At 48.2% G+C, this 16,465-nt stretch overlaps 1 protein-coding gene across 3 annotated transcripts in view; it reads right to left on the bottom strand.

The window, feature by feature from the left end:
* The window catches only part of LOC135385487 (complement C3-like), a 290,804-nt gene that overhangs the window by 246,753 nt on the left and 27,586 nt on the right, over positions 1-16,465 (bottom strand). For all 3 annotated transcript variants that reach the window (XM_064614824.1, XM_064614823.1, XM_064614825.1), the window contains 2 exons: positions 9,484-9,609; positions 6,852-6,894 (listed from right to left, as the gene is read on the bottom strand). In XM_064614824.1, coding sequence (XP_064470894.1) covers positions 6,852-6,894; positions 9,484-9,609 — 169 coding nt within the window. The remainder of the gene's footprint in view (positions 1-6,851; positions 6,895-9,483; positions 9,610-16,465) is intronic.

The raw sequence follows: 16,465 nt of genomic DNA, 5'->3' as shown, positions 1-16,465 counted from the left end.
GGCACTAAAATGCAAAAACAACTTGCTCTCAAATGAAAGCCCGTGCTTCAATTAGCATAATGCAAGCAAAATCAGTTCACACAACGCTACCTTTTAGAACAAAAATGAAATGAAAAGGGAGCCACCTTTGGCGGCAACCACGTAGGAGAAGTAAGGAGACCGAACTCGGCTGGAGAGTGACGTCCCAATTCCTCGAGTCTATTGTTGACCGCGGCACGGCGCTCGCGTTCCCTCCGCGAAATCTCCTGCAAGGCAATGCGCTGTTTGTCCTCGAATACTCTACTAAGAAGCGTTAAAAACGAGTGTTTGTGTAATAAAAATTAACAACGATTTCTCCAATAATGAGTTAATGTTTTCTGGTGAGCTCCAATCTTGTTTTGCGATTTCTGTTGCTTCGTTTTCGTGTCATAGGTGGGACCTACTCCAAAGGAAGCAAAGGTTGTGCTGAAAAGCCACATTTAAAGGGCGTGGAGGGAATGATGTGTTTGAAGATCTGTAAAGTTTCCGGACGCGATCTTTTCGGAATATGTAGAATTTCTATGTGGTGTCGCCACATAAGCTGGGACTGGGAAAGTTTTATCTGCGTACGTGTGAAGCAATTAAGAGAACTTCGTGTATGGCGACGTTTTAGTGACACGCTACGCTACGGTTTTGGGAAGAGAAAAGAAACTCGGTATGTAGTCTGTAATGTGTGTTATCCAACACTGACATCTTGAATAACACTGACTTTTGATGTTAGGTTCCATGCCTAGGAGTTCCAATTTACTTCAACACAAGCATGCTGCTCAAAACGCTACACCAAGTATTTTACCCAAGCTGAAAAAGACCCAAATCCAGTAGATATGGGCTTCACACCCCAACCGAACACCAAGATGAAAATCGTCTTCGGGATCTCTTCCTTAAACTGAAGTACTGAGTGTACTGAGTCCTCTACCGCGCGTTTGCAAACCTGTGACAGAAAGTGCGTTCTGGCACCTTGGCATTACATTCATGTGTGGTGTCATGTGAAATGTAACTCTATCCTCTGTACCCTAGCGGATGCTTCACAATTACGACAAAAAGTTCCCGTTTCCCAAAACGTTGTGCACGCGAAGCGGGTGGTAGAAACGCGCGACGACGCTGTCGTGCAACAGCTGGAATCCAAATGTGCTCAATTACATCATTTCCTCACGCTGCGAGATGTTCGTGGGAAGTAGTAATAATCAGTGCACACCATCAACAATGTAGATCTCGCAGTCGTGCCTTGCCAGTCATGCAACTTATACTACCATCCTGTACGATGTCAAACAACAAGCTTTGTGCTCCTCCGGGTGTCTTTTCATCTCAAATAAAACAAAACGTACCTCCGCGATTCTTAACATCTTCTTAACTGCGAGAGCACTACGCTTATTTACACATTCAAGACTTCGAGCATACGCGGATCCCCCTTGACGGCGGCTTCCCCACATTGTAAAATGAAAGCCTCCCGCTTTGCACCAACAACGACTCCAGGCGAAAAATGCAAAGAGAGATCGTTGCTTGATACACGACAATCGTGTTTCTCTATCAAAATATTTTTTCCTGCTTGCACTGGACACACTAGTAAGTCTGGCACAGCGCATTACAAGCACGTCATTTCAGAGGAGCAAGTACCTGACGGAGCGCGAGCGCCGCGCCGCGGCCACAATTATAGACTCGAGAAATCGGGCCACACTTTTCAACGGCGGCTCGGCAGAGTTTGGTCTCCTTACTTCTCCTCCGTGACGGCAACGAATGGTATCCCCAGGAGGCAAAGATTGGCGGCACCCAATGAGACAGCAGGAGGAGCGCGCGCATAGCTACCGTGGGCGCGTGGATTTGGAGTGGGTCCGATCGTTGTGTTCCGTGTATGCAGGCATGATGCGCACTGCTGCATTTTTCAATATCGATTCACTAGTTGTAGCCCACAACTGTTCTCGCGAATGTTCCACTGGCAACATTTCTCTTCATATCCTTCGGACAACGACGCCAGTTCGCTTCGCAACGCGCACTATGTTTTTCACCGGGACTGCTCCATGGTGTGGCACGCGCGTGCACGCGCATCATGGACTAAAAACGCCGATGCACGAGCTGAAACGACGTTCACTGCTTAGCGCCGAAGCAAAATAGAGTCCTGTATAATTTCGATTGTAGCTTCGTAACGTAATAAAAGTTTAAAATTATGATAACAAGTACGAAATTAACATAGCGTTTAGCGTAATTTGAAGTGAACTTGTTTTTTGCATTTTAGTGCCCCTTTAAGCCTCTGTAGCAACCGGGCAAAGGTCATTTGTGGTTGTTACAAGCGTTCTGATCGCCATGGATATGCCCAGATTCTAGGAACCTCCTCTCCCCCCTCCCCATCTGTGTTCATGGGCTAAGGTCTTCGCGTTATAGAAGTCCAAAGAATGGCCAGGTTTCAACACGTGTTCCACGAGTTCTGTGCATCGGTTTGGATACGGTGGCTTAGAGATCTGCGTGATGTGCTTGTAGTCTGGTTGCTTTCTTTCTTCCTGTTTCTGCAACCTAAGTGACGTCACATTCTTTGCATTGTATCTTGTAGACAACGCCTGATTGTTGCATTGGGGGCACAGAGTCTTGGGACGTGAAAGTATGTTACGAAGCGTCAGTCTAGGTCTGAAAGCTGTACTAATGCGGTTTTGTTTTTTTTTTCGGCAGGAGGTTGGGCACATTCTTGGCCGCCGGCGGCGACATGAATCAACGTGCATCGGCATGGCGCCGGTGTCGGCGACGGCGACGGCGACGGCGGGGATAGATCATTACACATGTTCTTCCGGAGAGAAAAATCAGTTGCGCTGCGCATGTGCCAGCTGTGACGTCACATGTCCTTCTTTGCCGCCGCCTTGCCGTCTGCTCGCTTCGCGTGCGCATGCGCTAGCAGACAGCGGTTTCTTTGCTTGAGCATGGCGTGAGTGGCTTGACGATGAGATTTGTGGTAGTGGAGAAGCAGGTTTGCCAAATATTCCGCTCAAGTTCCTCCCCCTGCGAGTTTCATGCTCGGTACAAAAGTTGAGGGCGTCTGTACAAAAATGATCCATGTGCCGTTCTGCTACTATAGATTCAACAAGTGCCAGTCCACTTTTTCTCAGCTGCACCCAGGCACCAGCAAGGTGAATGTACATAACTTCTAAGTGAATTAAGACACACGAGTGCAATTCTGAAGCTGGTAACTACGTCTCATGCTCTGTACACTAATACACACGTACACATTCCGCTTTCAACGCACTTATTTTGCAGCTGTTGTGGCAAATGATTCAGGGGCATAAACCGGCACACTGGTGCGTAATGTACACCCATAGTGCCGAGTTCGACTAATTCGGTTGGCGTGTTCGGACTATCTGTGTAATCGGACTGTCTAATTATCACCTGTTCTATCTTAACACCAAAGTCGGTCAATGAGTAAGAAACATGGTGGTTCCGACAATTATGTTGTTTTAGTTGTGCTTAAGTTATGCTTAATGATTCCTGTTATTTTGCACATGTGTTTTTACTCGGAATTATCATGTTGTATTCTTAACTGCAGCAACAAAATTACGAAACGCTTGAGAATTTCATTAAAACTGGGGACATTGCTTATTTTTACTGATTTCTGATTTTCAGGCATCGAGAGACGAAATGCAGAAGGCAGCCAAGAGTCATTTTACTAAAGGCAGAGGGGCAAAAAGATTGAAAGATGTCAGGTTTAAAGCGTTGTTTTATTTGTAACTGATCAGGTGCTTTTACAGACAGGACACATCGAAGCAAAATGTCCATAAAATCACAAAGTTCCTCAGGCGTGGGGATACCTGCCATGCAACGTCCCAAACAGGCAAGGACTCATTTGTCTTCCAAGCTACCTATTATGCATATGAGTTTGGGATGTGCGACACTCTACTTATACAAAAACAGAGGACGATGCAATAGAGGCGGCCCGTTCAGGGCCTTCTAAAACACTCTGTTGTACTGGAATGTCTTTTTTTCTTTTTACCTTCAAGAAACTATTTGTTTATGTTAGGGAAACCAGTTCACCTCACTACAAGGCAGTACCTGTACACCACCATGAGGGATATAATATTATGTGTTACGGTGAGAGGAAACACAACGACAATCAAAGCAATGTTGCCCTGCTGGTCAGTTCTGTCAGAGCCCAAACAAGCAGTTCAGTGCTTTCCCTCACACACAAAGGCAAGAAGGATGATCCTACTGTTTTTCAATGAGGAAATACTGACATGTTGCAAGATGAGGATTTCTTCCTAACTCTCATGACAGATGTGCAAGAACAGCTGGTAAGGCATTTGGGCACCTACAAAAGTGTGCATAGATTCCGTACATGGCACCACGGTGGGTCATTCTATGTGATAGCTCTGTACTGCCACGTCATACATTTTGGGTAATGGTTCAGGTGAAACACTTTAGAGCAATGCATGGTCTCCTGCGTTATGACTTTTCGACTGAAGACCATATGCCACATTTTGAGCTTACTCTGGGAGATATTACAAGAGTTCAATATGTTTAAGTGTTAGTACATACATATACAGGGTATCCCAGCTAAATGCGAACATATTTCTTAAAAATATAGATATCACTTTTTCCGGGATGAAATCAATTGCAATATAGCATATGCTGAAGGGCACTCATTAGGAGGTCGTTAGCAAATTCCTAAGGCAATGTCTTAATTAACTTTCAATAAGTAACTGTTTAATTATAAAAGCTACGAAGTTGTCCCAATGAGAACTTCTGGTCCCTTCGGTCACCTGATACCGGAGCCGTTTTCAGAACAAAAATTCGTTCAGTAGATCGTCCGCAAAAAAAATTCGTGAAGGAACACTATTCTTTTCTTTATTGTGTTCATTGCGCATCTTTGGAGACGCGTCTTTCCTTCACCCTCAATGTGAGAGGATGAAGGATCACAGTGCCGCCTCATGCGTCGAAGATGAGCTTTAATTTGCGGAAACAAAACAAAAACAAATGTATCGGGTGACTCTATTGGAACTGCCCTTATCTTGGGTTGCATTTTCTGTTTTCTTTTAATCTTTTTCCAGGACGTAAGAGGGACAGTGTGCTCTTTCGTGTCATGTGTCATGGAAACGGAAAAATATGCACTTCCTTTCTCAACGGTAAAACGTTATACAAGCAGGGCACAGGCTAGTTCTGCAGTGGGCTCCAGCCCATTGTGGTGTCATGGGGAATGAACAGGACGACAGCGGCGCAAAGGCCGCTCTCCGGTCTCGGAGACGGACCAGTATTGCGCTGCTGAGAGGAGACCGCTGTTCCATTCTTCGACGTCTTGTGACACCCCTGGCTTCCCGCCATTGGACAACTGCGATTCTCCCCTATCTATATACTGTAAAACCTTTACTGCTCCGACTTGCACAACAATTAAAACAACACAACAGTAGACGTTTCGCCGCCTATCCAGGCAGCATCCTCAGTACAATAGGACAGTAGGATAGGCGGCGAAACGTCTACTGTTGTGTTGTTTTAATTGTTGTGCAAGTCGGAGCAGTAAAGGTTTTACAGTATGTCTTCATCACCCGGCTTTTGGAGTATTTTCTCCCCTATCTATGCTGAGAAGAGTCGATCCAACGCTCGCTTTCCGCATGCCAGGAAACACCTCTCGTCCAGACGCTACACTGATCCACCCAGTGCGAATCTATGTGGCTTTTACAGCTCAGTGGTGTTACTGCTTAGGGTAAGTTGACTCTCCCAGATGCTCTCACTGCGGTGCCGTCGAAGGGCACATTCTTCTTCATTGCCCACACCACCAACCTTCCCCAACCGCACTCTCCGTTCGGTTAACCAGCTGGAATCTCGTCCCCTCTCTATCTGTGTGGCCCATGGCGAAATCCAGCCCGCCAACACTCTGCCCTCAGAGCTCTTTTGACCTTTTTGGACAACGCTGGACATCGCTCCTTTTTGTGAAGGGACTCATAAATTTCTTCCCCCACATCACCACCAGCAATGGAGTAGACTGTCGTCCCTGGCGATAAAATTATCCATTGATCATCTTGAAATAAACTTGTTATTGTTGGGAAAACGTCACTCCAAAAACGAGCGTGTAGGTGAACAATTGAGGGCGACAGAGTTTATCGCCCCGAGCGCGACCTTCGCAGTGCAGTTCGCCTCTCCAACTACCTATAGAGGCGCTCACATCGTCCTCAAGATGGCGGAGAAAATAATGAATGCCGATTAATAAATCACCCTGCTACATGCCTTCTTTCACGAGACACGCTTCAAAACTTGTAGAAATAACATAACTTGCACGTGGTTCCCTGCTGTCTTCGTTGTTTTCTTTCACGCCGCTGCTGCCGATTGTATATCTTTCCTCTTCCCCCTCTCAACATTGCATATTCTTCTCCACAGTAGTTTTGCACTGCAGAATTGAGCAGTGCTGTTGAGTTCTGTGCTGTTTGAGTTCTGTAAGCCCGGAAACTCCATCGTGCACGAAGGGAAGTTGCGGCAGTTTCGGGTCAGCGTGAAATATACCTGTCATCTGCTGTTACTATCATTCATTGAGTGCTTCTGCTGGGGTCCGCTAGGTGGCGAACAGCAAGCTGGAGAGGCGTATAGCTTCCCGGGATCGCGAAAACATGACGATTTGATGTGCATGTTTAGTACACAAACCACCTCATCGTCATCCAGTGTATCTGGGTGGGTGTTTGGTAGGAAAAAATCAATATTTATATCGTTATTTCTTCAAAAGTTTGGTAATGGTTTCCAATCCCTTTGGCTGTAGTCGTTATTATCATAATTTGGTCACATGTCACGCTGCAGTACCACAACTACGATGAGTATTTATGAGCGCTAACTGCTCGAGATTGCTACCAAGAAGAGCAAAAATCGCTGTTACTTACCGTATTTGTCAACCTTGAAGGATTTTGTGGCCAGTACGCGGGTCTGCAATTGAATGAACGCATCCATGGTTTGAGAAGATTAGGGTGAGTTGCTAAGACATTGTCTATAATAACAGTGCTGAGAGGGTCTATGTAATATATTCAGATAATACACAGACACAAGCCGACGCTCGACACATGGCTGTGAGGCATGCACTTAGGCACATTCGTGTATAGACTGCGACCTACACAAATCAAAGAGTCATATGCGTCGGGCTCAGTCGACCGGCATCACTACGACCCTATTCAGCCTATGGCTGCGACACTACACCTCTCTCGTAACTTTCGTAGATTGGTGGCATTATTACGATCTTGCTTTTGAGTTCCTGAGGACCACCGGCTTGACGCATTCTCGTGCAGTCACACGTAGTGGTGTACCTGTTCTGCTACGTTTACACTTCTGTAATTATGATGTTCACTCACTCTAGCCGACAACTACCACTATCTGTATTTATAATAATATGTAGTGTCTATTTGTTGCTAGCAACTGAGCTAGAATAGCGCATTCTAAATTGGTTCGGGCGCGTTTGCATCAATTTCATATTTAACCGGAAAGTGTCTCGATGGCAAAGGCGTGCTTTATGTGCATGTCTCACCTGCCTCGTGTACGCGTGCGTGGTCTAGTTCATTTCATTGCCATCTAACTCGAGCGTAATGATCCACACATGTAATGGGGTGGGATACAGCAGCCCGTGCGGTGAAACATACCCATACATGAGATCCCATGCCGTCATCATAATGTTGTTGTCGTTGTACCCACAAGTCGTTCATGCCTAGCAAAAAATTGCACCCCGACGCGATTGCCGTTGAATTACAGCAACATTTGTCTATGATTGTGACAATATTGTTAGGAAGCACAAGTTCTTAATAAGCTTGCGTTGTCAACAGATGAAATAACTCGCACAATATTTGTCTTTGATATGGAATAACTTAGCAGTTTTACGAAACTGCGCTACGGAAAAGCGCTACTGAAGCGCGAGATGCGAACACCTCCCTCAGTTAAAGGGGTTGAGACAGGTCATCTCACGTGATCCCAGGTAAACGGAAAAGACGGTTCTTTGCACCAATGTGAACCTGAATTGAAAGTTTTACAGCGAAAAGAGTAATAGAAGCGGAGAAAACGGGCCCCGCGAATACCGAAACTCATGCGGCTCTGAGATCACTGCGACGTCGCTGCCAGTGAGGCAGCGCACGAGAAGTCACGTGCTTACGGCTACGAATAAGAATGGAGAGAGAAATAAGAATGCGATATGTCGTCTGCTCCTCTATCGGGGGCTGCAAACCGTGGGTTCACGCCTCTAATCCTTACTTGCAATATAGACATGCAGAGTCGCGATGTCGTCAAGTCTTACCAGTCGCGCAGACGATTTTGAACTCTAAGGTCCTGTGGCATTACCGGCTGGCTCTGCTGCCGAGAGAGCATTGAGTGCGGTAGTTATACAGCTGCTGAAAAATGACTGTGATTGGGAGACCTCATAATGGTTATGTCACCGCGTTTACCGATCACGCCTTGTTTAGTCTAAGTGTGTTGATTGTGCTAACTGTCATCTCTCAGCGTCCCTTTGTCGATGCCGCCTTGCAGACGTCGTGCGGGCGATTGGACAACTCAGCTATCTCTTGCGTACCGGCTGAAGCAACCGCGCTGTCATGCTGTGATAAACTTGCAAAAATAAAAGAAGTAATTTGTGGTATACCCACTAATTATTATCCCTTTCTCAAGTGAAGTTTCAACAAAGGTAAGAATAATGCTCATCAAACTACTCATTACAACTACTCCGGCATTTAATTTCAACAAGACAGAAACGCACTTTAGACGTACGGTTTTGACAGTAAAGGTTAAACTGCAAGATGAAGTAGCCCCGCAACAAGTTTTCGGTACACCAGCTTTGAGGGTATGTAAGTAACACTCTTTTTCATACGGGCATACACAACACAGTAACGGGAAACGCGAAATGCTGTAGACTGCTTTTTCTTTCATGTCCATCGACAATAGGCCAATGACGCTTGGAACATTGATTGGAGACTATCAAGGGGGGCTACCACATATCCGGCTGATATTCGTACGATGCTCCCAACGCCATATTGCTTTAAGCCGCATTCAGAAGATTATTGGTGTCCGGATGTTCAGGACAACGTGCACGAACCGAAAAGATAGGTTATTTGTTTCTGCGTTCATTATCAGGATTTCGCGGTATTTCCCTCTATGCAACAGTCAGAATAGATTATGGTTTATATTTGTTGTTGGGAGTCCGGAGTTTTCACACACAGACACCACTGTTGACTTATCTTTGAGAAATGCTACTCATCCAACTACGACCTACTGGCAAATCCCGATTACCGTTCAATCGCTCACTGTCCATTACGTCAACACCACAAAGTATATAGCATCACTTACATCTCTATATAGAAAGAATCCACAGAAAGTAGGTATTGTACATTAGGATGTCTGAGTTAAACCAAGCTTTATCTTTCCCACTGTCAAGTACAATCATTTGGACAAGTGTCAATGTCCCTCATCCATGCTGGCTACCGTGTTGAGCATCGTCCCTCTTTTTCCCTGTGGACTCGTATCAAGGTTCGCTGGAGCACTCACCAGACGTCGGCTTCTTACAACAACAGACCAAGTCCCAAGGATAGCAGTCCGTGGAAGATCGATGACCGGGCGGTTTAACTCCTCCGCACGCAGTTCCTTCTCTTCAACCGTGTGCCCGTGAGGATTCTGCAAGTACAAACAGCTTACCTGAGGTATAAATTAAAGGAGAGTGGAAGGGTTCGAACAAGAATGTGTCAGGAGGAGTAGAAATTGGGATTAGAAGCCCAGTGATATATTATTAGCACAAAATGTATGACAGCAGCGAAAATCCTGGTGAGCAGGAGTCTGAAATCTCGCAGTTCCGAAATGATCCTAACATCGACTGCCATGCAGTCGGCGCTTCAGTTAAGTCACCCAATGGGCGGTTTGCAACTTCATGTCCAAATGACATAAGGGAAGATGCAATGTCATGTGGATTTACGCTTCCCGTCACATAGCGTCAGTGTGGTTTGATATAAAAATGGGCGGATGTTCTGCGCTTGACTGCACTAATGCTGCCGGAAAATGGACATAAAATCTATCGCGCTCCCTGGGATCCTGCAGCTTTGGAAAACTGTCATCAGCGTAAAAGAAAGTTTAATTTAACTAAAAGGTGCATCACTTGTCACCAAATTCCGTGCTGTATACTTATCCTGTTGAATTTTGCGTGGCTGTGATAACATTACGAAATCTTAATGTGAAAAGAATTAAATTAAGCTCATCACAAACAAAGTCTCAACTGGATCACGAACTAAAAGGATACGACGAGGCATTCATATGACCCTCAGAGCGTAGAAGACTGATATGTAAAGTACTTCATATACATTTTGCTGTACCATATCTGAAATGTTGCTTGTTACCTCTGTGACCTGTCACGTGAAATTGACCGCGTTGTAACGGAACATTTCGCACAGGAAGAGATCGCAATTTCAATGCACGCACCAAATGGAACAGGAACACGCACTGTAGTGGATGACGCATCGACAAAGAGCACGCGCCATGAGCATCAGCTGTGCCCCAGCTGATAGAACAGCTGACCGTGCAGTCGTGGCCTAGCCATGACAGAATAAACATGTTCCTACCCGGACTTTGGTAGACTCTTACAATTTGGCGACGAGCGAGCAACAATCTTCAGTCGACGACCTTGGAGCATGGCTACCGGTGGAGCTACAGGAGACCAGGTGGAGGGCCATTTCACTGGTGCTGCTGCTCTTCGTTTTGAGAGGCCGGGAGTCTTCGATTCCGAGAAGGATGAGTGGAAATTTTACTGCATCCGATTCAGAGCAGCCCTGGCTAATGGAGTGCTATCCCCGATTGAAACGTCCGCTTGGGCTACGCCCATCGTCGTTGTCCCCAAGCCAAACGGCGCAGTTCGCGTATGCGGTGATTTCAGCGTGACGGTAAATCCGCAGCTAGACATTGCACAGTACCCTTTTCCGCGTCCAGAAGAGTTGTTTGCTAAGCTGAATGGAGGGGTCATCTTCTCGGAGCTCGACCTATCAGAAGCATACCTTCAGATGGAGCTAGACGACGATGCAAAGAAGGTATTACTCGTCAACACTCACAAAGGACTTTTTCAATTTCATCGAATGCCTTTTGGCATAGCTTCCGCACCTGCCATATTCCAGAGAACGATGGAGCAAGTTACTGCTGGACTGGACTATGTAGCATGTTACTTGGATGACATCATCGTCACTGGAACTACGTTAGAGCACCATCTTTTCCAACCTAGCGAAGGTTTTCCAGCGTCTCAGTGATTTTGGTTTCACTTTAAAGAAAGAAAAATGCGCCTTCTTCAAGCAAGAAGTCGAGTACCTGGGCCAAATCGTTTCAAAGGAAGGCTTCCGACCATCGCCCAAGAAGATTTCAGCTATACTGAATATGCCCGAACCACGTAATGTTTCGGAACTACGAGCGCTATTGGGCATGATTCAGCACTATAACCGGTACATACCTGGATTGGCAGACACCTGCTCACCATTTCACGAGTTGCTCCGTAAAGAGTCTCGCTAGTACTGGTCTTCCGAATGCGTCGAAGCTTTTGAGACGGTGAAGCTCAAATTATCAGCGCCCGAGTCCTTAGCGCACTACGATCCAGCAAAACCACTGTTTCTTGCTACTGACGCATCATCCGAAGGACTGGGGGCAGTCATCTTTCATAGGATTGATGGCAAGGAGCGTCCCATCGCCCGCGCTTCCAAAACGCTCACCTCTGCCGAGAAAAAGTACGCTCAAATTGAGCGAGAAGCGCTTGCCATCATCTTCGGCGTCAAGAAGTTCCATGAGTACTTGTGGGGACGAAGGTTCACTCTGTACACGGACCACAAGCCTTTGACAACCATCTTTGGTCCGTACAAGGGTATACCGGTAACGGCCGCCAATCGTTTACAGAGGTGGGCCCTCATCCTAATGAGTTATTCATACGACATTATCTACAAGCCAACGACAGACATTGGAAATGCTGACGGCTTCTCACGCCTAGCAGTAGGGCCGGATCCGCAATTCGACAAGTTGATCCAGGAGGAAGTCAACCACGTTGATGTTCCGCCGTCTCATCTTGCCGATATCAGTTTCCCTATCTCTGCTGATGACATTGCCAAGGAAACAGCTAGGGATCCTCTCTTTTCACGCCTATACCGGTACATTCTGGAAGGATGGCCTTCTCATGTACCTCCGGATGCTGAACCGTTTGCTGCCCGACAAACTGAGCTCGCAGTGCTTAGCGACAACAACAACAACAACTTTATTTTCGGCCTTGGAGAGTGGGGAGTTTCATCGCAACAGGCGATACTCTACCCCAGTGCTTGGTGGAATGGGGGGAATAAAATAACGAGCCCCTTTACAAGAACGATCGAAGTCCGATGGTGTCCAGAAATGGCAGAAGAGCTTTGAGCGCAGAGCGTTGCTGGGCTGGATTGGGCCAGGGACCAAGCAATTTCGGTAGGGAGAAAGGGCGAGAGTCCAGCTGACGAAGAGACTCGGAGAGTGTGGTTCGGGAAGGTTGGTAGTGAGGGCAATGAAGAAGAATGTGCTCCAGATCCTCAAGAGCACCACAGTGGCAGCAGGTGGGAGAATCAATTTGTCTCAAGCGGTAACGCCACTGAGCTGTAAAGGCCACATCGAGGCGCATGCGGTGGATTAATGCAGCATCCTGACGAGATGTGCTTCGTGGCATGCGGAAAGCGAGCGTGGGATCAACTCTGTTCAACATAGAGGGGGGAAGAATGTGGGTTGTCCGTTGGCGGGAAGCCAGGGGTGTCACTGGACGTCGCAGAATTGAACGGCGGTCTCCTCTGAGCAGAACAATACGGGTCCGGTTCCGAGACGAGAGTGCTGCTTCTGCGGCGCTGTCGGCCTGCTCGTTCCCCACGACACCACAATGGGCTGGAACCCACTGGAGAACTAGCCTGTGGCCTGCGGCGTAGATAGTGTGGTAAGCCATTAACACGTCTGTGACTAGGGGTGCGGATGGGCCTCGTATGCCGGAAGTTTCAATTGCTTGAAGTGCAGATTTGGAGTCTGTAAAGACTGCCCATTCCCGGGGTGGAAAATCAGCGATGTGTTGTAGAAAGAAAAGGATGGCATAGAGTTCCGCAGCTGTGGAGGAGGTTGGATGTGAAAGGCGTCTTCCGTGCACGACGCCTTCGGATGGAATGACGAAGGCTGAGGCGGACTTGTTGTTTCGGGATGCGCCATCAGTATATGCTGCCGTAAAGGTAGAAAACTTCTCGTCTACCAGAGCATGAAAATGGGCTCGGAGTACTTGAGGGGGGACCTGATCTCTTCTTTCCAGAAGGTTTGGGAGGCGTACAAAAGTGGGCGGTACCGGTAGCGACCAGGGGGCTTCCGGCGGTATAGTGTCCTTAGTTATGAAGCCAGTGAGAGTCTGGCGTGTCCTCTGCGCTACTCGATAGAAGTCGCTTCCAGGGCGGTATCGAATTTTCCTGAGTAGCGGGTGGCGGGGAATGTGAGCACGCAAACGGAGGTAGTGCCGAGCCGTTTCCCGTTCACGGAGAACTTCAATCGGGAGCTCACCAGCTTCAGCCAGTACTTGTCGTGTTTCAGCCATTCTTGGAACTCCGAGGCATCGACGAAGGCTTCGAGCAAACAGGGACCGAAGCGTATTTAATGAAGTTGTTGATATCCTGTGCAGAATAGGAAGGCTGTAAAGCACAGTTGCCCTCACCAATGCCGCGTGAACCGCGAGCAGGGAACGCTGATCACAGCCCCATCCTGGGCCAGAAAGATGTTGGATTGCGGGGAGCCATCGCTGCACTTTAGTTTCAAGGTGTTTAATGTGCCGAGCCCAGCGCAAGTCCGAGTCGATTACCACGCCAAGGAAGCGGTGAAAGCGTACTGGTTCTAGCTTCTTTAAACCAAGCCAAAGTGGGAAATTGGCCATAGCTTTACGCGTGAAAGGGAGCTCGACACACTTTTCGGGTGAAAGGTCCATCCCGAGGTGCGTCAGGTACGTATGGATATTGTTTAAAGCGAGCTGCAGGCGGCGCTGGAGAGCCGGGCGTGATTTTCCTACTGTCCAAAGGGCGACGTCATCTGCATACACGGAGAACGACACTTTGCGAGGAATTACTGATTGTACGCCGGCCATCACCACGTTAAAGAGTGTCGGGCTGAGAATGCTTCCTTGGGGGACTCCTTGGGGAACAGGATGCTGAGGGCTTTGGCCTTGGGACGTACGGACAGTGACAGTTCGGTCCGTAAGGAAGTCTTGGAGCCAGATGAAGAGCCGACCGGATACTCCGAACGAGCGCAAGGCATGCAGCACACAAATGTGCGAGACGGTATCATAGGCGCGCTTGATGTCGAGGAAGACCGATCGGACGATCCGTCGATGGGCTTGAGCATGTTGAACTGTAGAGACTAGGTCGAGAACTGGATCCATGGAGCTTCGGTGGCGACGAAATCCAGCCATTTCGTGAGGGAACGCACGTCGTTTTTCGAGCCACCAGTTGAGGCGATGCAAAACCATTCTCTCCATCAGTTTCCCCACACAGCTTGTCAGGCTCACCGGGCGAAAGGAGGATAGGGCATTTGGGGGCTTGCCTGGTTTCAGGATGGGAACAACCAAGGCCTCCTTCCATGTATGTGGTAAAGATCCTTGTTGCCAAGACGTATTATAGACATGAAGGAGAGCTTGGAGTGACCGCCCGTCAAGGTTTCGTAGGGCGGCATAGGTGATTTTATCGGGCCCAGGGCTTAGCGACTGTATCGTCTGGGGGATGCGAACGGTGGTTCCGAAGAAGTTCAGGTCTAAGGTCCTAGATGTCTTGCATTCCGGTCACACCGGCCAGACGAAGATGAAGATGCTTGCCCGGTCTTACGTGTGGTGGCCGAAGATAGACAAGGACATTGAGACCTTATGCCGTAGTTGTGAAGAAGGTGCAGAGTTCAGTGAACAAAAGCGGCCTGTTCCCCTCCACCAATGGGAGCCTCCAGCTAGACCATGGGTTCGCGTTCATTGTGACTTCGCTGAATTCAAACATCAGCATTTCCTCATTACTATCGACGCCTACAGCAAATGGCCTGAGGTGGCGTACATGCCGACAACTTCTGCCTCCGCCACCGCGACATCGCTACAAGACATTTTCGTCCGCCAAGGGTTTCCTGAGCAGCTGGTTACAGACAATGGACCCCAATTCACCAGCCAGACCTTCAAGGATTTTGTAACACAGCATGGCATTCAACACGTTCTCACACCGCCTTACCACCCAAAGTCAAACGGACAAGCAGAAAACTTCGTCCGTACATTTAAGTCCGCCTTGCGGAGGGGAGGAACAACCAAGGACGGAATTCAAAAGTTCCTGACGCAGTACCGCGTCACACCACATGCAACGACAGGCAAATCTCCATCTATGCTCCTCATGGGAAGACAAATCAGAACGGCTATTGACCTCTTGCGACCCGCCTTAGACACGCACCGCCTACATGCTGCGACCAGGCAGAAACGGAATTACGACCGGAGTGCGAAGGACAGACTTTTTGAGGTTGGTCAACCAGTTTGGGCTGCTGATCCGATGGACAGGCGACACTGGGTTAAGGGATCCATAACCGGTAAAGTGGGCACGGTCATCTACGAGATCCAATTCGCTGGTGGCCGGCAACGCAGAGTTCATGCCGACCACTTGAAGACTCGCCTGACAGCCGATAGCTCCGAACCGTCACAGACCCTTCCCTGGCCGGAGTCAGAGACGTCATTGGCACCCGCCCCACCTACACAAGAGCACGGCGATCCTCCCAGACCACCACCGGCACGCTATCCCAAAAGAGACCGGAGACAGCCGTCCCGCTACGTTCCGTCTTGAAGGGAGGAATGTAGTGGATGACGCATCGACAAAGAGCACGCGCCATGAGCAGCAGCTGTGCCCCAGCTGATAGAACAGCTGACCGTGCAGTCGTGGCCTAGCCATGACAGAATAAACATGTTCCTACCCGGACTTTGGTAGACTCTTACACGCACCAAGTGTCACGAAATCTAAACTGTGCCATAACAAAAGCGCGTGCAAAGTATCTGTTAAATTAACTTACTTGTTTTGAGGTGGGGTGAGGTGGGGTGGGCCTTCCTAGGCGAACTCATCTTGGTTATCATTTAAGCCAGAGTGTATAAACTTTTACACTGCTCCAATTGCGCGAAACTAAAATTTCTGACCGGAAGTTCCAAGACCCAACATGCGTAGCGCCACTTCTCTACTTGAAAGCCACCCATATGGTGAGCTTGAATGACTGGTGTGCTTACCGGCCTATCCAAAGCATGGGAACGCTTGGTTGCGGCCGTGGCACCCGACCACGTGCGATTGTTTACATGGATGCGCTGAAGCTCGCTGCGCGCCTTGCGGAATGATTTTTGTGGGGATCCGAGGTACTCTTCTGTTTCGTATAACATGCCCTTTCCGTGAAATGCAGAGGTTCGCACCGCGCCGGCCGAGAAACGGAACAGTGTCGATGGATGGTTTATCAAGGGCATCACGAGCTCAGTGCAAGGTCG

This window comes from Ornithodoros turicata, chromosome 2 (assembly GCF_037126465.1).
Source record: "Ornithodoros turicata isolate Travis chromosome 2, ASM3712646v1, whole genome shotgun sequence".
Taxonomy (NCBI): Eukaryota; Metazoa; Arthropoda; class Arachnida; order Ixodida; family Argasidae; genus Ornithodoros; species Ornithodoros turicata.
The sequence above is the reverse complement of the archived record's forward strand: the minus strand, read 5'-3'. Positions and strand labels throughout refer to the sequence as shown.